Source organism: Poecile atricapillus, chromosome 11 (assembly GCF_030490865.1).
Source record: "Poecile atricapillus isolate bPoeAtr1 chromosome 11, bPoeAtr1.hap1, whole genome shotgun sequence".
Classification (NCBI taxonomy): Eukaryota; Metazoa; Chordata; class Aves; order Passeriformes; family Paridae; genus Poecile; species Poecile atricapillus.
This window is the reverse complement of record NC_081259.1, coordinates 1,137,043-1,157,641: the sequence shown is the minus strand read 5'-3', so window position 1 is coordinate 1,157,641 and position 20,599 is coordinate 1,137,043. Positions and strand designations below refer to the sequence as shown.

At 51.5% G+C, this 20,599-nt stretch overlaps 2 protein-coding genes and 1 long non-coding RNA gene across 4 annotated transcripts; 1 reads left to right on the top strand and 2 right to left on the bottom strand.

Annotated features, from left to right (window-relative positions):
• Positions 1-2,028: 2,028 nt before the first annotated feature.
• On the bottom strand, positions 2,029-15,614 carry ANP32A (acidic nuclear phosphoprotein 32 family member A). 2 transcript variants are annotated; one of them, XM_058846433.1, is made up of 8 exons: positions 15,419-15,614; positions 7,900-8,049; positions 7,660-7,782; positions 6,212-6,410; positions 4,788-4,886; positions 4,042-4,139; positions 3,153-3,213; positions 2,029-3,050 (listed from the first exon to the last, which is right to left on the bottom strand). In XM_058846433.1, the coding sequence occupies exons 1-8, from the start codon at positions 15,470-15,472 to the stop codon at positions 2,989-2,991; spliced, it is 846 nt and encodes a 281-aa protein (XP_058702416.1). In that variant the 5' UTR covers positions 15,473-15,614; the 3' UTR covers positions 2,029-2,988. The 2 variants fall into 2 exon arrangements, with proteins under 2 accessions (XP_058702416.1, XP_058702417.1); XM_058846434.1 differs by having other exon boundaries at positions 4,788-4,874.
• LOC131582879 (uncharacterized) lies at positions 13,605-15,320 on the top strand. Its single transcript, XR_009278407.1, has 2 exons — positions 13,605-14,117; positions 14,857-15,320. It is a non-coding gene; the product is annotated as an uncharacterized LOC131582879 (long non-coding RNA).
• A 179-nt stretch (positions 15,615-15,793) lies between the features above and the next one.
• On the bottom strand, positions 15,794-20,162 carry LOC131583167 (proline-rich protein 36-like). Its single transcript, XM_058847008.1, has 3 exons — positions 19,964-20,162; positions 16,275-17,172; positions 15,794-16,232 (listed from the first exon to the last, which is right to left on the bottom strand). Exons 1-3 carry the CDS (start codon positions 20,160-20,162, stop codon positions 15,794-15,796), a joined length of 1,536 nt encoding a protein of 511 aa, XP_058702991.1.
• Positions 20,163-20,599: the final 437 nt, after the last annotated feature.

The following is a 20,599-nucleotide window of genomic DNA, read 5'->3' as shown; positions in this document are numbered from 1 at the left end:
TTGTTCCCGAGGTGGGAATCTGGGATCGTTCCATGCTGGGAATCTGGGATCACTCCATGGTGGGAATCTGGGATCATTCCTGTGGTGGAAATCTGGGATCATTCCATGGTGGGAATCTGGGATCATTCCGTGGTGGGAATCTGGGATCCTTCCCATGGTGAGAACTTGGGATCCTTCCCATGCTGGGAATCTGGGATTGTTCCATGGTGGGAATTTGGGATCATTCCATGCTGGGAATCTGGGATCGTTCTGTGGTGGGAATCCGGGATCAGTCCATGGTGGGAATCTGGGATTGTTCCGTGGTGGGAATCTGGGATCCATCCTGCAGTTGGAGACTGGGATCCATCCCAGGACCCTTTCCCATGGTGAGAACTGGGATCCTTCCTGGGATGGGAATCTGGGATCATTCTTGGGATGGGAATCTGGGATCATTCCGTGGTGGGAATCTGGGATCCTTACCAAAGTGGGAATCCGGGATTGTTCCATGGTGGGAATTTAGGATCATTCCATGGCAGGAGGAGGGGATCCTTCCCATGCTGGGAATCTGGGATCCTTCCTGTGGTGGGAATTTGGGATCCTTCCCATGCTGGGAATCTGGGATCCATCCCAGGACCCTTTCCCACAGTTGGAACTTCCCATGGTGGGATCCCGGGATATTCCCGGGGTGCTGCCCCAGGGCTGGATCCCGAGGGTGGATCCCGAGGGTGGAACGACACCAGATCCCAATTCCCGGAAATCCCAATTCCCACTCGATCCAGGCCGCTGAAGCTCCCGGGGCGGATCTGTCCTATCCGTGTCCCGCATTCCCAGTGTTCATTCCTGGTATTCCCGCCGTTCATTCCTCGTATTCCCGGTGTTCATTCCCGGTATTCCCGCCGTTCATTCCCGGCGTTTCCCGCTGCCTTCCCCGTGCTGTCATTCCCGATTATTTATGCTCCCGCGGGATAGCGATGGAATAAAACCTTTGCAGGATACCAGAGCCGCGTTCCCGCTTTTCCTTCTCCATCCTGGGGGGATCCCGAGGGAAATCCCGGGATTTGCAATTCCTCCAGAGCAGCCGGATCCCGGAATCCAGCAGGGATCCTCGTTCCGGCATTCCCGGCTCATCCCAACGTTTTCCAGAGGGAGGAAAAGCCGGATGAAGCTTCCCCGGGATCTGGGAGCTCCTCGTTCCCAGCCCAGCGAAGCCGGGGGAGGATTTTCCGGGAGAAAGGCTCCGGTTTTCTGGGATAATCCCGTGGAATTCCCGAGGGAAAACATTCCAGGAGCTTCACTCACCCCCAACCTCGCCCTGGGCTTCATCCGAAGGATTTCAGGGAGGCAAAGGGGATAAAAATCCAGGAATTCCCGCTTTTCCAGAGCCACAATTCCTTCGTTTTAGGGTGCTAGAAAAATCTGGGAATTCCCGCTTTTCCAGGGTTGCCATTCCTTGTTTTTTAGGGAGCAAAAGGGGATAAAAATCCAGGAATTCCCGCTTTTCCAGAGGCACAATTCCTTCTTTTTAGGGTGCTAGAAAAATTCGGGAATTCCCACTTTTCCAGAGCCACAATTCCTTGTTTTTTAGGGAGCCAAAGGTGCTAAAAATCTGGGAATTCCTGCTTTTCCAGGGCTGCAATTCCTGGTTTTTAGGGTGCTACAAAATCTGGGAATTCCCACTTTTCCAGGGCCGCCATTCCTTGTTTTTTCCCGGAAAGAATTCCAGAGGCAGGATTTGTATCAAAAGCTTTATTGAAATTCCTCAAAGCCAAACAGACAAAAACTCCAAAGGTGGCTCTGCCGGGCCCCCAAATTCCCAAAAAAAAAAATCCTGGAGCCGCTGGATTTCTACACACGGAAGCTTTCCTAGGAAATCCGAGTCACTTCCAAAGGGAATTTTCCTGTGGGATCTGGACATTCCCCAAGGATTTTCCGGGTTTTTTGCCTCCCCCAAGGTAAGAAAATCCAATTTTCAGGAATTTCCATGGAATTTCAGGCGTTTCTCCTGGAATTCCCGGCTTTCTGGGTGGAAAAATTGGGATTTTCCAAGCGTTCTTTTTTCCTGGATTAGGGGTGGAAATTCCAGAGGGAGCTGATTGGGAAAGGGGGGAGGAGTTGGTTTATTCCAAAGTCAGGAAATTTGGGAATTTGGGGTATTTTTTTTATAAAGATTCCTTTTTTTTTTTTTTCCATGCCTGCCATTTCCAGGGATTTGGCTGCCACCAAAAATTCCCAAAAAATTCCCCTAAAAACCCAAAAAAACCCCCCAAAAATAATAAAATAAAATAAAAAATTCCCTAAAAACCCCAAAATTCCCATCCCAAAGGAAAGGAAAAGCGGGAACACACAACACGCAGGGATCACCATCCCGAAAAATCTGACATTCCCAAAAAAAAAAAAAAAATAAACAACCCCAAGGTTTGGTCGCTATTTACAAAGAGGGAATTCCCAAAGTTGGGAAAAGGGGCTGGAAATGGCAGCATTCCCAAAAAAAAAAACCATGGAGCAAGGCAGCATGGCCACCCCAGGGAGGAGCCATTCCCGAAAAAACCGCGGATTTGGGAATGGCGGAGGCGGGAAAATCCCGGCTGCTCCGTGGATTTCGGCTGGGTTTTCTCTCCTGGTTTCGCTTCCGAGACGTCCGAGCTCCGCTCCGAGAATTCCCGGCTGGATTTCCCAGCGGAATCTCGCAGGTTCCAGGGATTCAAGGAAAAGGATCCGAGGGAAAAGCAAAAAAAAAAAAATAAAAATAATAAAAATAAAAATTCCCAAAGAATCGGAGGAGGAGGAGGAGCGGCAGTAAAAATAGGATTTTATTCCCTTCCCACCCCGGCTGCTCCCGCTCGGTTCCCACGGCAACGTTACAATCCGGAAAAAAAAAACCAAAAAAAAAAAAAAAAACCAGGAAAAGAAAAGGAAAATCCAAAGGGTCGGGAGTGGGAAAAGGGGGAATTCCGGGATAAAAACAGTCAAATCACAAGAGGGAATTTTGTTTTTCCGGGGAAAAGCCGTTCAGTCGTCCTCGTCCCCCTCATCCTCCGGCTCTCGTTTCCTCTTCTGGCCCCGCTCTTCCTCTGGGAAAAGGAAACAATTCCCGTTATCCCCAGCCCGCTTGGCCGGGAATTCCGCGGAATTCCGGCGGTTTTTCCGTAGGAAAAGCGGGATCGGGGCCGTACCGGGCTCCTCCTCGTCCTCCTCGTCGTCCACCTCGCCGTCGTTGTAGCCTTCCTCGTCCTCCTGGAATTCCCGGAAAAGCGGGATGAGCTCGGGATGGGCGCGGGAGCTTTCCCGATGATCCCGGTCGCCAGGGAGGGGAAAGTCCTTGGAATGTCCTCAGTGAGGAGCAGCTTCCCACTATTCCCGGTTTTTAGGGAATTCCCAGCATTCCCGATTTATGGGAATCCCAGCATTCCTGTTTTCTATGGAATTCCCAGTATTCCAAATTTATGGAACCCCCACTATTCCCATTTTTATGGAATTCCCTCTATTCCCATTTTTACAGAATCCCCAGCATTCCCATTTTTATGGAATTCCCAGTTTTTATGGAATTGCCAGCATTCCCGTTTTTTATGGAATTCCCAGTTTTTATGGAATTCCCAGCATTCCTGTTTTCTATGGAATTCCCCGTTTTTATGGAATTCCCAGCATTCCCAGTTTTTATGGACTAGCTGGCTCTGAAATCCCCGGGAATCCCGAGCTGGGAAAATGGGAATGTGCCATTCCCAAGTTTCCCCCACCGGCCAGGGATCGGCAGGAGCGGGAAGAGCCGGATTTATCCAGAGCCTCTGGGATAAATCCTGAGGGTCTCGGGAACATTCCAGAGGGGCCGGGGGGAGGGAAAACTTCCCAGAATCCCAATTCCCGCTCCCATCCCCTTCTCCTTCCTCCAATCTCATTTTCCCCTCTCAATCCCATTTTTCCCCCTCAATCCCATTTTTCCCCATTCCCATTTCCCCTCAATCCCATTTTTCCCCCCATCCCAGACTTCACCTGCCCCAGCCCAAAGCAAATCCCACAATTCCTCCAATCCCGGATTTCCTTCCTGGCCGGAATTCCAAGGCTCACCTCCTCCTCTCCGCTCACATCCTCCTCCTCCCCTTCCTCCTCCTCCTCCTCATCCTCCTCATCCTCCACTACCTGAGCGTCGTCGTCGTATTCCTCCTCTGGAAAAACAAAATCCATGGAAAAACTCCAGCTTTCCTTCCTAACTCCACCCAAATCCTGGGAATCCCAGCCGAGAATTCCTTAGGGATTGGCAGGATTGTCGGGAGCTCTGAGAATGCTCCGGCTGCTCCGCTTCCCGCTGTTCCCAAGGATTTGGGAGCTGGGGAATCCCACGCAAAATTCCGACTTTTTTGGGGATTCCCAAAGAAAAACTCTCAAATCCCGCAGAAATCCGGGAAGTGCCGAAGCCCTGGAGTGTTTTCCATGTGTTCGGGAGTTTTTGGGAACCTTCCCAGAGTTCCTGCTCAGCATTCCCGGGAAAAGTGCACATCCAGCTTTTCTGCTGTGCCGCTGCCATGGGAGAATCCAGCAAATTCCCTGGGATCGGCCGGATCCTCGTCCTGGGATGGCTCCAGGGGCAGCCAGAATTCTCTGGAATTCCCTGGAATTCCAGGCTGCTCCTTCCTTCAGGGAGCAGCTCCCTAATTCCTGCTTTTCCATGAGGATTCCCGCAATTCCCACCACGTTTGCTCATCCTTGTTCCCATCATTCCCAATCCCGGATTGAGGATTGGGATTTTCGGGCCCTTCCACCTCCTCCTGTCATTCCCTGGGGATTGGGAATTCCATGGGGAACATCCCACGTACCGTCCTCATCCTCCTCCTCGTCGTCCAGCCCCTCCACGTAGCCCTCGGCGTCGGAATCCGGCGCTTCCTTCTCATCCCGCTCTTTCACTAGGGATAAAACTGAGCACGTTGTTCCCTCAGGCCCTGCCCAGCTCCTTCCCGCCCTTCCTTCCCCCTTCCCTTCCCTCCTTTGGGACACCAAAATCCTTCCCCTCATTCCCTCAGGTCCCTTCCCTCATTCCCTCATTCCCTGAGGATGCCGAGCTCCTTTCCCTCATCCCTCCCCTCAATTCTCGCATTCCTCCCCTCATTCCCTCATTTCTTTCCCTCATCCCTTCCCTTTATTCCCTCATTCCCTCACTCCTTCCCTTCATCCCTTCCCTAATCCCTCCCCTCATTCCCTCACTCCTTCCCCTCATCCCTTCCCATTCCTCAACTCTTTCCTCTTCCCTTCCCTCCCCTCTCATTCCCTAAACCCTCCTTCATTCCTTCATTCCCTCATCCCCCATCTCTTTCCTCTTTCCTTCCCCTCTCATCCCCTCATCCCTCCCCTCATTCCCTCATTCCCTCCCCTCATTCCCTCATCCCTTCCCTCATTCTTCATTCCTTCCCCTTATCCCTTCATTCCGTTATCCCTCATTCCTTCATTTCCTCATCCCTCATTCCTTCCCCTCATTCCTTCATTTCCTCATCCCTTTCCCTCATCCCTCACTCCTTCTCGTCATCCCTCCCCTCATTCCTTCATTTCTTCATCCCTTCATTCCCTCCCCTCATTCCTTCCCATTCCCTCATCCTTTCCCTCATTCCTCATTCCTTCCCCTTATCCCTTCATTCCGTCATCCCTCATTCCTTCCCCTCATTCCTTCATTTCCTCATCCCTTCCCCTCATCCCATTCCCTCATCCCTCATTCCTTCTCGTCGTCCCTCCCCTCATCCCTCCCCTCATCCCTCCCCTCATTCCTTCATTTCCTCATCCCTTCCCCTCATCCCTTCCCCTCATCCCTCATTCCTTCATTCCCTCACTCCTCCCCTCATGCCTCACTCCTTCTCGTCATCCCTCCCCTCATCCCTTGATTCCTTCATCCCTCCCCTCATCCCTTCATTCCCTCATCCCTCCCCTCATCCCTTCCCTCATTCCTTCCCCTCATCCCTTCCCTCATTCCTTCATTTCCTCATCCCTCATCCCTTCATTCCCTCACTCCTCGTCATCCCTCCCCTCATCCCTTCATCTCCTCATCCCTCCCCTCATCCTTTCATTCCCTCATCCCTCCTCTCATCCCTCCCCTCATTCCTTCATTCCCTCATCCCTCCCCTCATTCCTTCATCTCCTCATCCCTCCCCTCATCCTTTCATTCCCTCATCCCTCCCCTCATCCCTTTCCTCATCCCTTCCCTCCCTCATCCCCCATTCCCCCATTCCCTCCTCCCTCCCCGCCATTCCCGTACCATCCTCCTCCTCCTCCTCCTCCTCCAGCCCCTCCACGTATCCCTCTGCGTCGGAGTCGGGTGCCTCCTTGTCGTCGCGGTCGTATCCGTCCAGGTAGGTGAGCTGCGGCAGCAGCTTGAACACGTTTTCCCGGTAGTCGTTCAGGTTGGTCACCTCGCAGTTGAACAGGTCTAAGCTCTTCAGGTTTTCCAACTTTTTCTGGGAAAAACACAAGGAATTCCCCAGTTTTCCCCCGTGGGGGAATTCCCCTCGCCAAGCCAGGATTTCCTCCTGGAGGAATCCTTGTTTTCCTGTTCCTGTTTTCCTTGGAAAAGCCAAGCGGGGTTTGGTTTTGGGGTTGTTTGGGAATGGTAGCTGGGAAAAAGAATGGGAATATCTTGGGGAATGGCAGAAATTGCCTGAGGTTGGAATAAAGATTCCTCAGTGGCTCCCTCTGGAATTTCTGTCCCTAATCCGGGAGAAAACACTTAGAAAATGGAGGTTTTATTTGGGATTCGGGATGGGAAAGGCTCTCCCTAGAATCCTGCAGCTCTCAAATCCTAAGGAATAACTGATGTCCAGGGAATTATCCCAGAGGAGCCAGATCCAGGAATTCTGGCAGATGGAAGCGGGATCGGAGCGTTTGGCCACAAGAACTTTGGTTTAAAACCTGGAATTCTTTTTCCTTGGACTCCGGAAAATGAAAAAAAACCCACACAGAAACGGGACAGGAATTGAATTCCTGAGGGTTTTGTGGAATTCTTTTTTTGGGAAATCCCAACAATAAATTCCAAAGGAACTGAGGATTTGTGTCCAGGCTTTTCCATGGATAAGATCTTCCCTTTAACATGGAAAAAGGCCTGGAAATGGGAAAACTGGGAGAGCTGAGTGCAGCTCTGCCTTTTCCGTGTGCTGCGGGACAGGAGATGCAGGAAGGAGCTCCTGGAAGGGTTTTCATGGGAATTATTGTGGCTGGAGGTGGATCCCGAGCCAGCGGAATCCTGGGAAGCTGCGGCGATTCCCGCCGGGAATGGGGGAGCCCGGCCCGGCAGCCACTAGAGGGAAGCAGCAGCTCACCAGGAAAGGGAGCAGGGATTTGGGATTAGCTGGAATTTTGGGAAGGAATGAGGGGAGGATCTGGCACAGATTCCAGGAGCGACATTCCCTGGAAGTGCCCAAAGCCTGGCTTGGAGCAAGTCGGCCTAGAGAATGGAATTCCAAGGATCTGGAATAGGATGAATCCCATTCCTGGCAGTGAAACCAATTCCCTGGGATATGGGATGTGGCCTGGATCCCAGGATTAGCTGGGATTTTGGGAAGGAATGAGGGGAGGGTCTGACACACATTCCAGGAGCAACATTCCCTGGAAGCTCCCAAAGTCTGGCTTGGAGCAAGCCGGGCTAGAGAAAAAAAATTCCAAGGGTTTGGAACGGGACGAATCCCATTCCTTGGAGCAATCCCGACTCACCAGAGGTTCTATTGTCCCAAGATCTTTAATTTTGTTGCCGCTTAGGTTTAGGTGCGTGAGGTTCGGACACTTCTCTGCCAACACTTCCAGGCCTCCTGAGATTCTGTTGTCGCTCAGCTCGAGCTGCAAAGGCCCAAAAAACATCCTCAAAAATCCCATTGGATCCATTCCAGCCGCTTTTCCGCAGGAGGGGAAGGGGAAAAAGAGGGATTGTGGCTCTGGGGAAAAGGAGGCATTTACCTTCTTAAGTTTGTTTAACTTTGGTAAGTTTGCGACTGAGGTTAAGCCGACGTTGATTGTGCTGAGGAATTCCAGCTCCTCAAACTCATCCGTGAGGCCCTCGATTTTCCCTTCGTACGACCGGCAGTTGTCCAGAACGAGCTCTTTCACCTGCAAAGGGAAGAAATCCAGGGAAAAAAGGTAAGGAATTCCAAGGAATTAGCGAGAATCGGGAGGTTTTTGATGGAGAAAGGCGGGAGTTTGGGGTCGTGAGGAGAAGAAACCCAAGATGGAGGCAGCGCTCCTGATCTCACACGCTGAGGGGAAAAAACCCCCCAAAATTCCCAAAATAAATTCCCAAATCATTTGTTGGGTTGAAATTTAGGTGGAAAATTTGTGGATCTTCTCCTTCAGCGGTGTTTAATTATCAGGATTCTCCAGAGGATCCAACTGGGGATAAATATTTTTTCCCCTCGTGTGAGGGGGAAAAAGCCCATAAAATTCCCAAAATAAATTCCCAAATTACTCACTGGGGTTGAAATTTAGGTGGAAATTTCACGGATTTTTTCCCTCAACAGTGTTTAATTACCAGAGGATCCATCTGGGATAAAGAAAGAGTTTTTTCCCCTCACGTTCCCCACACACGCCACAGAGTTCCCGCCAAAACAAAAAAGGCGGGAAAACGGCAATGGAGGCGAATCCTCCTTATCCTCATCCCTGCTCCGCCATCTCATCCCAGCAGCCCCGGACACGGAGCCAGCAGGGCTCGGGATCCTCACCGGGAAGCTCCAGGTGCAGTTTGCCTCATGGTAATTTGGGAATTTGCCTGGGAATTTGGGAATTCCTCACAGGAATTGCGGGAGCTGAGGGGAGCGGGGAGGGAGGGAAGGGAATGGACCCAGAGGTGACACTGAGGGACAAACAGATCCAGCCCTGATCCCACACACTGAGGGGAAAAGCCCCAAAATTCCCTAAATAAATTCCCAAATCGCTCGTTGGGTTGAAATTTAGATAGAAAACCACCCAAAAATAAGGAAAATATGTGGCTCTTTTCTCTCAATGGTGTTTAATTATCAAGATTCTCCCGAGGATCCACGTGGGGATAAATAAAGAGAATTTTTCCCCTCATGTGAGGGAAAAAGCCCCCAAAATTCCCAAAATAAATTCCCAAATCACTCGTAGGGTTGAAATTTAGGCAGAAAATTCATGGGTCTTTTCCCTCAACAATGTTTAATTATCAGAGGATCCATTTGGGGATAAACAAAGTTTTAACCCCTCATGTGAGGGAAGAAGTCCCTCAAAATTCCCAAAATAAATTCCCAAATCATTCATTGGGCTGAAATTTAGGCGGAAAATTCGTGGATTTTTTCCCTCAACGGTGTTTAATTATCAGGATTCTCCGGAGGATCCATGTGGGGATAAATAAAGAGGATTTTTCCCCTCATGTGAGGGAAAATTCCCCAAATAATTTGGGAATGAAGGGAAGGGAGGGAGAAACAGCTCCAGCCCTGATCCAGGAGGTGGGATATCCATCCCTCCATCCTCCCTCTGCATGGAAAACTGGGAATTGGACAAAAAAAACAGTGAATTGGACAAAAATTCCCTCAGGTGTAGAGCGGAGATTTATGGAAAAGCTGGGAATAGTCTTGGATCCGAAGGAAAACCCTGGAGCACAAAGGTCAGAGGCCGAACCGCCTTTTTTCCCTTTTAATTTGCATTTTTTTTTTTAATTTTGGAATGTTTTGGGTCGGAAGGGACTTCAAGGATCACCCCATTCCAACCTCCCATTGGAATTTTTTCGGGAAGGCCATTTCCTGCCCGCTTTTCAGGAATTTTGGTGCACAAGTGCCACATTCCCTCCTTCCCTGCTTCCAGCACCGGGCAAATCCAACAAATCCATGGAGAAAGCTCCTGGAATCCAAGAGGCTGCCTTTGGAAAGCTTGGATGAGTTCAGAGATATTTGGGAAGAGCGGAGGGCGTTCCCAACCCTTCCCAAGAGCAACGTTGTGTCGGTGTGAACTCCCTGAATCCCTGGAAACGACGGCATTCCCAACAAAATTCCGGGATGGCTCCACGTTCCTTGGAGTCCCCAAGGAAATCCGGGTGTGCCAAAGGAGGAGGAGCTGGATTTGTGGGATTTTTCCCAGCATCCCACAGCTCTCTGCCTTACATAAAATCTCGGAATTCCGAGGAGGAGAAGCCTTGGGAGGAGAGGCCATCGCTTTCCTCAGCACCTCTAACAGGGAACTTTTCCAAGGATTTCTCTCCCTCAAAATTCCAACAGGAGGTGAGAAATTCCCTGAATTTCCCATTCTGATCCCACCTGGAACGCAGCCAGGCCAGCAAAAGCTTGGATGAGCTTCCCCTCCTCAATCCCGGGATTAGCGGAGCCGCTCCGAAGGCTCTGACGAGCCAATCCCTGCTCCGGGATCATCCCAAAAATCCCCAAGCTCGAGAACCTCACTGAAGAACTCATCACTGAAATTCCAGCTGCAATTCCAAGCTCTCCGAGCCATCCCGGTGGAAAGCAAGGAAGGATTCCATGGAAAACCTGCCAGCAGCTACTCTGGGTCCGCTTGGCCGGAGCTCCAGAGCTCTTCCAGGTTTTCCAGAGCCCTTGGAATTCTGCCCAGGGCAGGGAGGGCAGCAGGTGCCATGGCCAGCGGCCACCGGGGATTCCCATTCCATGGGATTCCCGTTCCATGGGATGATTCCCGTTCCAGGGGGATCCTCAGCTGCTGCTGCTGCTCAGGAATGAGGAGCTGACCTGGAGCAGGACCCGATTCCACAGGGAAGGGAGAATTCCCAAGGTTTTCCATCCTTTTCCTGCCCCGGGATAAAGAGTGGATGGAATTCCAACCCCAGCGGGATTTGGGATACGGAGCCCTCCAGGACTGGGAATGTCCAAGATGGGATAAACTGATTCCTGAGGATCCTTGGGAATGCTCCGTTCCCGCCCCTTTCCCAGCAGCGCATCCAACTGGAATTCCAACCGGGAATCCCAGAATCCTTGGAAAACACCACCAGCCACCGACCCAATCCCAGCGCCTGTCCAGGACTGCACTTTCCTGGGAATACGGGATTCCCACTGGGAATGGCCGAGATAGGATGAGTTGATTCCCAGGCAGTTATCCAGCAGCATCTCCGGCTGGGAATGTGCTGGGAAGAGAATCCCAAAAATCCCGGAACAGGGAGAAAACGGCCAAGGAACGCGACCCAATTCCCGGGAAATCCAGCAGCCAAATTCCATGGAAATCCAGGGAATCGTCCTAGAGAATCCCACGGTGGGATTAATGCAGAGACTGGGATTGGGAGCAGAATTCCATCGGCACCGCCGGGAATTCTCTGGGATTTCTCCAAGCTCCGGTTTATGGGAATTCCCCCTATCCAAGCAATCCTGGTCCCTCCGGCGGGAATCCGGGATTCCCAAGGAAAACCAGGATCCTCGGGAACGCTCCCTTCCCGCCTCTTTCACACCAGCTCAACCGACTGGAATTCCAACCTGGAATCTGAGAATCCTTGGGAAACGCTCGGGAAAACCAACGGAATGCAGCCATCAATCCAACCTTTCCGGGATTGAACCTTTCCCGGGAACACCAAATTCCCACCCCAGGAAGCTCCAAACCCGTCCAGGCTTCCCCAAAATTCCCACCGGAATTCCTCCTCTGCCGCAACTTCCTTGGAAAACCCCGCCAAGGATTTCCATTTCCAGCATTCCGGGATGATCCGAGGTTGGAAAAGCCATCCAGGATTGAGCTGTGCCTGATCCCAGGAATTCCAAGGAATTCCTTGGAAACTCCCAGGGCTGGGAATTCCACCAGGGCTGCCTTTTCCAATGTTTATCCACCTTTTCCATGAAAAAATTCCTGCTGCTGTCCCACCTGAGCCTCCCTGGCATTCCCGCTCATCCCATCCCTGTTCCCCGGGAGAAGATCCCAGTTAAAATTCCAAAGGAATTTCAGGAAGATTCCTTCCTAGTCCTCCTTTTCCTCCTCTCCTCCCCTCCAATCCACGGGAATTCCATCACGGAGCAAACTTTGATTTTTATTCCTCCCAATCCCGGCTTTAAAATTCCCAATATTCCCATTCCTGATTCTCCTTTTTGGTTTTTTTTCCACCTGAAAATTTTAATTCCAGAGAGAAACATTGGAAAAAATCTGTGGAAAATTCCCTTTAAAATTAAAAATCGATTTAAAAAAAGCTTTTTTTCTCCCATTTTTTTGACATTCTGCTGGATTTGGTTTCTGCTTCTTGAGAATTCCCTTTTTTTTTTTTTTTGGGAAATTCCAAATGTTCTGATGGAATTTGGGGGTGATCAAGGAATTTTTTCCCCGCTTTAAATCAAATTTTCAGCCTAATTTTAATCATATTTAACGGGATAAAAAGTGGGAAAAAACCTGCCAGAACATCCAAAAATTCCTGATTTTCCAGCACTAAATCCACATTTTTCCTGAAGAGACTGAATTAATGGAAAGAAAAAAAAAATTGGGGAGAAAATTAAAAAATGAAACAACAAAAAATGAAACTGAGGAAGAAACTTCTCCACAGAATCCACCTGAGGGTGTTTTCAGGATGTTTTATTAATCGGGATGTGACTTTCTGGGATTATCCAATGGAAAAGCCCAGAATTCCATGGAAAAACCGGAGATCCAAGTGGAAAATATCCCAAAGAAACTCAGGAAAAAGCACAAAATCCCATCCACATCCAAGGATTTCATCCTGATTTCAGGAGAAATCAAGAAGCAGCACAGAATTAAAGGGAATTCCCAAAACTCTGAGGGATTTTCCCAGGATTTCTCGATATTCCACATCAAATTTGGAAATAATAAGGACAAACATTCAAAATTAAGGAAGACAATTCCCAAATTCATCCTGCCCACCCAAAACTTCCCGAAATCCAGGAATAAATGACTTTGGCATCAATATTCCTGCCACATCCCAATCCCAGGGGGTGGAATTAGCAGGATTTTCCTGGAATATTTGAAAGGAACAAAATTCATCCCACAAACTTCATTCCCTAAAAAAAAACCACGTGCACACAGCTCAGAACACAACATTTGGAATTACCAGCTCTCCGCTTAAAAAACCTGGAAATTGGGATTTAGAACACTCTGAGGGGGGAAGGGGATCAAAGCACCGAATTCCCTGACAATTCCAAGGAAAAGCAAGCGGTGAAAGGTGAAATTATCCCGATTTTCCAGCTCCCTGCTGCCCATTCCCAGCCCTGAGGAGCAGGGAACTCTTTCCAGCTCCGAGTTTTCCCAACTTTTTTATTTGAAGCAAAAGCCAGCGGAAACAGCACAAAATCCGAGCACGGAAAAGAGGGAAAAATGAAGTTTATGCCTTTGGAGGATGTTTTTAAAACAGCGTTTCAAATGGGGGGAAAAAACCTCGCAGCGATGAGGGCGGTGAGGCGAAACGAGGGCAAAAAATGAGCAAAAATAGAAAACTCTTGGAAAAAAATCGGGGAAAAAAAAAAGAAAAAAAAAATCAAGGAAAAAGAAGAAAAAAAAAATAGGATGAAAAAGAGGAAAACACTTCCCGAGCCCAACGCTGCCTCCCCACAGGGCCCTGCCCAGGAAGGAGGCGCATTCCGCGCTCCTCACCAGGGTGGGAACCGCCTTCCGTAGCTCCGGAAAAAAATTAATAAAACCCTCATTATTATTAAAAAAATTTTAAAAAACCCTTTTTCTTATTCTTTTTCCTATCTTAATTTTTTTTTACCCTCACGAAATCTCCTCCCGCCTCGCGGCCGGCGACAAAATGGCAGCGCTGCCCGTCATGTCGGGAGGGCTCCGCCGCAAGCTCCGCAGCGCCTCAGCCCCGGCGCCAGCGGGGCTCCCTCACGGCCCCGCGGGGCCGCCCGCGGCCGAGGCAGCGGCGGGAGGAGGAGGAGGAGGAGGCGGCGGCCGTGAGGGGAAGGCGGGGGATGTGGAGAGGGGGGGGGCACCACAGAACATGGCGCCGCGTCCTACTTGCGCTCCCCTTCGCCTCACGGAGCTCCCCCCCGGCCATGGCGGTTCTACCGCGTTGAGTCCCCCGCCCTCCCTCTCGCCGTCCTCTTCTTCCTCCTCCTGCTCGCTCAGGAGTTTTTGAAACTCCAAAGCGCAGCTTCCGCCGCTCCGCGCCCGCCTTTGTCCCCCCCTCACTCTCCCCCGGAGCACACACACACACACACACACCGCGCTCCGCTCGGCCGCCGAGTCCCGCCGCGCTGCCCCGGGCGCTGCCCGCTGAGGTACGTTCGCCCTCCGCTCTCCCCTTCCCGCAGCCTCCGGCGGCTCCCGGAGCCGGGGCTCGGTGAAGCCTCCCCGGGCAGCGCTGAGGGCCCGGCGGGGCCAGGGGGGGATGAGGGGAAGGGGCTTCCCCGCCGCGGCTCCGCGCCCCGCCTGCCCCCGGCCGCCTCCCGCCCACTCTTTTTTTTTTTGAGGGGGGTAATTTTTCTATTTTTCCCTTCTTTTGCCGCCAGCCCGCTTATTTTCTTGCTTGTTTGGGGGGTTTGGTTGGGGGTTTTTAGGGATGGGGTTTTTTTTTGTTGTTTTTTTTTTTTTTTTTGTCCTGCCAAAGTTTTTCGCCGTCCCCCGTTTATTCCGCCAGACGCGGAACAACAACCTGAAGTCCGGCCCCGGGGGAAGGAAGGGGGGGAAAAGGGGGAAGAAGGAAAAACACGCACACACATCCAGCCCTTTTTGTGCGTGTGTGTGTGGGGATGGAGGGGGTGGAGAGTGCGTTGATTTCTTCCAATATTATTATTTTTTTTATTATTATTATTATTATCATCCTTACGATCGTTAGGATTATTATTCAACGCTCGCTCTACCGGCGGCGATGCCCCATCGCCAGCAAAATAAATCATGAAAAAAAAAAAAACCCAAAAAAAAAAACAACAACAAGAGGAAAAAAAAAAAAAAAAGCCCAAAGCAAACCCGACCAACGCTAAGCGTCGGTTTGAAAATTCTTTCCTTTTATCTTCTCAGCATCTGGAGAGAGGGAGAGAGAGAGAGAGAGAGAGAGAAAGGGCGCGTTCATGAGGACTACAAAGTTACAAATATGGCTCCCCAGTCTCTCTTGCCTGAACACTGCAAAGAAATGAAGACGCACTTTAAACTAAACCATTCGCAACTCACTCGCGGTCCCTGCCTGCCTCTCCCTAGCCCAGCACCCTGCACAAATATTTGCCAACTAAACACGCCGAGAGAGAGAGCAGCGAGCAACTTATTTTTTATTTCATGCACGGCCAGCCCCTCTGCGAGGGCATCGCAGCCCGGCACGGGCAGGAGCGGCCCCGGGGAGCCCCCGGAGCTCCCCGGAGCTGCCCCCGGAGCGGGGCTCCGGCCCCCCACACACACAGGTAGGCACCTCAAGGGCAGCAGCGGCCCCGCCAACACCTGGCACGCTCCACCCCGCCAAAAAAATTAAAAAAAAAAAAATTAAAAAAAAATAAATAAACCGTGGGATGCCTTTTTATTATTCTCATCATTAGCGTTATTAGCGTTAATTTTTTTTTTTTTTTTTTTTTTTTGGCATTGCATTGCTTACATCTGAGGGCGTCCTGTTCCGCAGCTCTAAGTGGATCCTTTTCTTCATGTCCATGTCCGTGGCTGGCGGGAGGCGCGGAGGGTGCGCGGCTCGGCTGGCGCAGTGACCCCGTGCAGAGCCCCCCGATCGCGGGGCGCGGAGGGACTCGGGCTCGCCCAGCGCCGCTCGGAAGCCCGAGCGCAGCACCGCGGCGCGCACTAACCTGATAACCGCGGGGGCGGGCGCTCCGGGGGCTCCGCCGGGATTGACGGCAACGTCGGCCAATCGCAGCGCGTCGCCGCCGCGTCTCGGCCAATCAGCGGCGCGAGGCGCGGCGGAAGCCAATGGGGGAGCGGCTGTGCCGGCCAGGGGGACAGCCCGGCGCCGAGCCCTGGCTCATTCCGCGCTGCCGCCCGATGGGGACGGAACGAGCGCGGCTCCGCCGCGCCGGGAGCGGGGCGCGCTGCGCGCTGCGCCCGCCGCAGCCCGCGGGAAGCGCCGGGCCGGGCAGCGGCGGCCGAAGCGGAGCCGCCCGGCCGGGGCCGAGCAGCCAGGAGGGAGGGAAAGGTGCGGAGCGAGGCACGGCAATGGCGCGGGCAATGGCGCGGGCCCCGGCGGCGGGGGGCGGGCGGAGCGCGGGCGGCGGGCGGAGCGAGGGAGGGGCGGCGGCGCTGAGGGCAGCGGGAGCGGCGCTGAGGCCACGGGGGCCGGGGGCAGCGGAACCGGAACGGGGACGGCGGAACGGGGCCGGGGACAGCGGAACGGGGCCGGGGACAGCGGAACGGGGCTGAGGGCAGCGGAACGGGGCCGGGAACAGCGGAACGGGCCCGGGAAGCTGCGGGAACGGGGCCGGGAACAGCGGAACGGGGCCGGGAACAGCGGAACGGGGCTGAGGGCAGCGGAACGGGGCTGAGGGAAGCGGGGCTGGGAGGCAGCGGGAACGGCCTGGCCGCCCCCAGAGAAGGGAAGGGAAGGAAAAAGGAAAGGGGAAAGCAAAGGGGAAAGGGAAGGAAAAGGAAAGGAAAGGAAAAAGGAAATTGAGGGAAAGGGAAAGGAGAAGGAAGGGGAAAGGGAAGGGAAGGGAAAGGGAAAGAGAAGGAAACGGAAGGAAAGGGAAAGGAAATAGAGGGAAAAGGAATGGAAAAGTAAAGGAATGAGGCTCCCCCGGGCAGGCCCTGAGGGACTCGGGCCCGGCAGCAGAGCCAAGGATGGGAATCCTTCAGCTCCCGGGAAAAACGGAAAGGAATCCTTTCCTTGGAGTGCCAGGACAGGGGGGATGGATTGAGGCTGGAGGAGAGCAGCGATGGGTGGGATAACGGGAAGGAATTCCCAGAGAAGCCAGGGCTGCCCCTGGATCCCTGGAATGGCCAAGGTGGGTTGGAAGTGGATGGGTTTGAGCTCCTTCCTGAGGCAAATCCCAGGAATTTGGAAGGAAAAGGGGAAACTCCAGGAGCAGCGGAATGGGGATGGAGCCAGGCTGGGAATGCTGGAGAAGGGAAGGATCCAGGGAATCCTCAGAGCCTTTTCCTGGAGGAGCTGCAGGAGGGCTGGGATTGGGATCAGGGCTGGAATCCACGGGATTTTCACAGGAATTCGTGGGATTTTTCCCAAGAATCTTGAACTGATGGGATTTATTTTTAACAGGAACTTCTGGGATTTTTCCTCGGAATTTTGAAATGACGGGATACGTTCTTCCCAGCGGGAAAAGAGAGGCTGGGGTGGAATTCCCGGGATATCTGTGGATCCTGGAATGTCCAAGGTCAGCTTGGAGCAGCCTGGGAGAGCGGGAATGATCCCAGGCCACGGAATTCACGCTCCTTCCCATCCCAGAGCATTCCTGGCTCCTTTTCCGGGATGAGGATCCAATCCCAGAGCTGCTCTTTTCCAAGGATTTGAGGATTCCCAAAGAGTTGCCATCAGGTAAGACAAGCTTGGATTCCCTGGAAAATTCCCGTCTATCCCTTCCTGCTTCTCCTGCAGCTTTCCCTGGAAAACAGGGCTGGCAGATCCCAAGGAAAACATCCAGGGAATGCTGCAAATCCTTGGGAAATTGATCCACAGGGCGGGATGGAGATGGAGGCTGAGCCATGAGCACAGAAAAATTCCGGGAATGCGGCCACAAACAGCGGGAATCGCCTTGGGAATGGGACGGGAAAAGCTGGATCCAACTCCAGGTAAAAATTCCAATTGAAGCAGAAGGAAACCTGCAAAAAGTTGGGAATTTTGGGGACAGTTTGGGGATTTCCGGTGGAATTTTGGGATTGGCTGAGAAATCCTGGGTTGGAATTCGCGTTCCAAACTTTGGGAAAGGTTCGGGATTTGGGAATGAGGCGGAATTTTGGTTGAGCTCTGTTGGAATTTCTCCTTTCCAGGCGTGTCCAGAGGCTCCGGCGCTGAATCTTCGGGAATTTTTCATGGAATTTCTGCTCCTGGAGCTGCCGAAAACCTTTGGAAAAAGACTTTTCTCCTGGGAAAAAAATACAACAAAAAAATTTTGGGATTTGAAAGGAATTCCTGGGAATCCAGAGCTGGATTTTTCCTTTGGTTTTTGGGGATGTTTCTTCCCAAAGAAAAACGTGGATCGGAAGGTGCAAAAAAAATTCCCTTTTCCTTTCGTTCCCAAGGGAATTCATTCCCAATTCCAAGGGAAAATTCCGTGTTTAAAGCTGCTCCTGACGCCGTTTTCCAACAGTTTGGGAATTAAAAAAAAAAACTCGGGAATTAGAATCTTGGGAATAAATTGGGAGATTTTTTTTATTCCAGGGTGGAATTTTCCTGCTGTGTTTTTTTATTCCCGGGAATTTTTTGGTTTTTTTCCTGCTTGGTTTTTTCCCACGGAATTTGGGATTCGTGGGGTTGGGTTTTGAAAGGGAATTTTTGGGATTTTTCCTTGTTTGTTTCCAGCAGGAATTTGGGATTTGTGGGGTTGGTTTGGAGCAGGAATTTGAGGGGTTTTTTTTCCCTTGTTTTTATCGGGAATTTTTAATGGAATTTGTGGGGTTTTCCCTGTTTTTACCGGGAATTTGGAATTTTTCCCTGTTAATTTCTAACAGGAATTTCTGGAGGTTTTTTTTTTCTTTTTCCTTGTTAATTTTTTCCAGGAATTTCCAATTTCTGGGATTGGTTTTTACTGGGAATTCTTCATGGAATTTGAGTTTTTTTTTCTTGTTTATTTTTCCAGGAATTTTTCATTTTCTGGGATTGTTTTTTACCGGGAATTTTTCATGGAATTTGTGGGGTTTTCCTTAATTTATTTCCCCAGGAATTTCTTCCCTTCCTTTTCCCAGGATCCCCCCCCCCTGCAAATTCCATGGGAATTCTGTTAAAAAAACTGGGATGGCTTCAAAATTCCCTAAAATCCTCTGGGAAAGTTTTCCCAGTTTTTTGGGTTTTTTTAATTATTATTCTTGAATTTATTTTCTTTTTCCTGGGAAAATTGTTGGGATAATTGGAACATTCCTGCTTTTTCCCACGGAATATTCCAAGATTTTCCCGCTTCCTTGGCCTGGATTGGTGGGAGAATTTTGGATAAAATCCCCCCAAAAATTCCGGATGAGTTAAAAAATCCAAGGAATTCCAGAATAATCCTTCGGAACATTGGGAATGGAATAAATTTAAAGCAGAATCCACCGGGTTTTTTTGGGAATAAAAATCCAATCACTTCACACGTGGGAAAGGCTGGAAAATCCTGGATTTCTGGGAATTTTTCCTGGCAGAAATCCATGAAGGGGGGGATGAAAAAAAACTGGGAAAAAAAATCCCGGGATCCTTGGAAAATCCGTGGGAAAATCGAGGAGGGGCAAAAAAACCGGGAAGAGCCAATTTTGGGGATGAAAACTTCCAGGGAATTCCAGGAAAAATCAGGATAAAAACAGTCTTGGAAGTGAGGTGAGGAATGGGAAGAGTGGGAATGGCAGAATTCCAAGGAATTTCCTGGAGGGGAATCCGTGGGATCCACGGAGCTGCTCCCAAAAACTGGGAGAGGATTCCCATGGAAAGGAAAATCTGGGAATTCTGCTCCGATCCCGGCCCGCTGGGATGGATCCAGAGGGTTTTTCCTGGCTGCTTTTCCAGGGATTCCGCTCCCGGTCGTTCCTTTCGGGAATTTTCCCCATTCCTGCTTTTTTTCCCCAGGGATTTTCCCACGGGAATGTTGAGTTTCCCGCCTTTCCAGGATTTCCCAGAGCTGCTGAGAGCGGGAAAATCCCGCAGAATCCGAGGAAAAGTTGGGAGTGGGAGGTGGTTCCCTGTGGAAAACGGGGCTGAGGGTGAGGAAATCCTTCGGAATTCCAGGAAAAGTTGGGAATTGAGGGCGATTCCCATAAAACCAGGGATGGAAAGGGATTCAGTTCCTCTGGGAACGGGGAAATTCCACGGGATCCACAGAAATGCGGGAATTGGGATTCCCCAGAGCGAGCAAATCCCACGGAATCCAAGGAAAAGTCGGGAATGGAGCTCCCATCCCAAGGCCCCCATTCCCAACTGGAATTCCCAACCATTGGAGCCCCAAATCCCACCGGGAGCCGGAGAATTCCCATTTTTTTCCCAATGGATGCACCTGGATACGGCGGGAAAAGGCGGGAAGAAACCTCGGGATGAAGCGGGAGATCCCGGGAAAGGGCCGGGTCCCATCCCGGTTATCCCGGCCGTTATTCCCGGCGGGAATCGGGAATGTTTTCCGGCCAGAGCCGCTCCCGCCATTCCCATGGCAACCCCGGGCCAGGATTCCCGCCGGGAATGAAGAGCCGGAGGCTGGAATTGGCATTCCCGGCTGTTCCTGACGGGCGGAATTCGGGATCAGCTGGATCTGACAGGAACACAATTCCCGGCGGGAAAAGGGAGAAAGAGCTGGAAAAGCGGGATGGGCGGGATCCGGGATGGGCGGGATCCCGGGAACGGGGTTTGGGATTTATTCCCGGCTGGATCCGTCCCTCTCCTCCAGAGATTTCCCGGGATTTCCCTCGGGAGGCTCCGCGGATCCATCGGGGGAGAACGGGAGAGGTTGGGAATGCGGGAATCTGGATCCTGGGGAAAGGGGAATGGAGGAATGGGAATGGGAGAGTGGGAATGGGAATGCAGAGGGGGAATGGGAATATGGGAAGAGGGAATGGGAATGTGGGAATGTGGGAATGGGGAAAGGGGGAATGGGAATGGGAGAGTGGGAATATGGGAATGGGAATATGGGAATGGAGGGAATGGGAA

Bases quoted from the DNA above. Each gene is read 5' to 3' on its own strand.
- ANP32A (XM_058846433.1), bottom strand. From the start codon at position 15,472: ATGGACATGAAGAAAAGGATCCACTTAGAGCTGCGGAACAGGACGCCC. The intron at 7,783-7,899 runs GTAAATGCCTCC...GGGCCTTTGCAG, and splicing joins AGTTAAACAAACTTAAGAAG to CTCGAGCTGAGCGACAACAG. The intron at 3,214-4,041 runs GTGAGCCTTGGA...CGGGAATTCCAG, and splicing joins ATGTGAGCGGAGAGGAGGAG to GAGGACGAGGAAGGCTACAA.
- LOC131583167 (XM_058847008.1), bottom strand. From the start codon at position 20,162: ATGCCAATTCCAGCCTCCGGCTCTTCATTCCCGGCGGGAATCCTGGCC. The intron at 17,173-19,963 runs GTATCCAGGTGC...CCGCTCTCCCAG, and splicing joins TCTTCCCGCCTTTTCCCGCC to GCTGCTCCAAGCTGACCTTG. The intron at 16,233-16,274 runs GTTCCCGGCCCC...CCGTTCCCGCAG, and splicing joins GCCCTCAGCCCCGTTCCGCT to CTTCCCGGGCCCGTTCCGCT.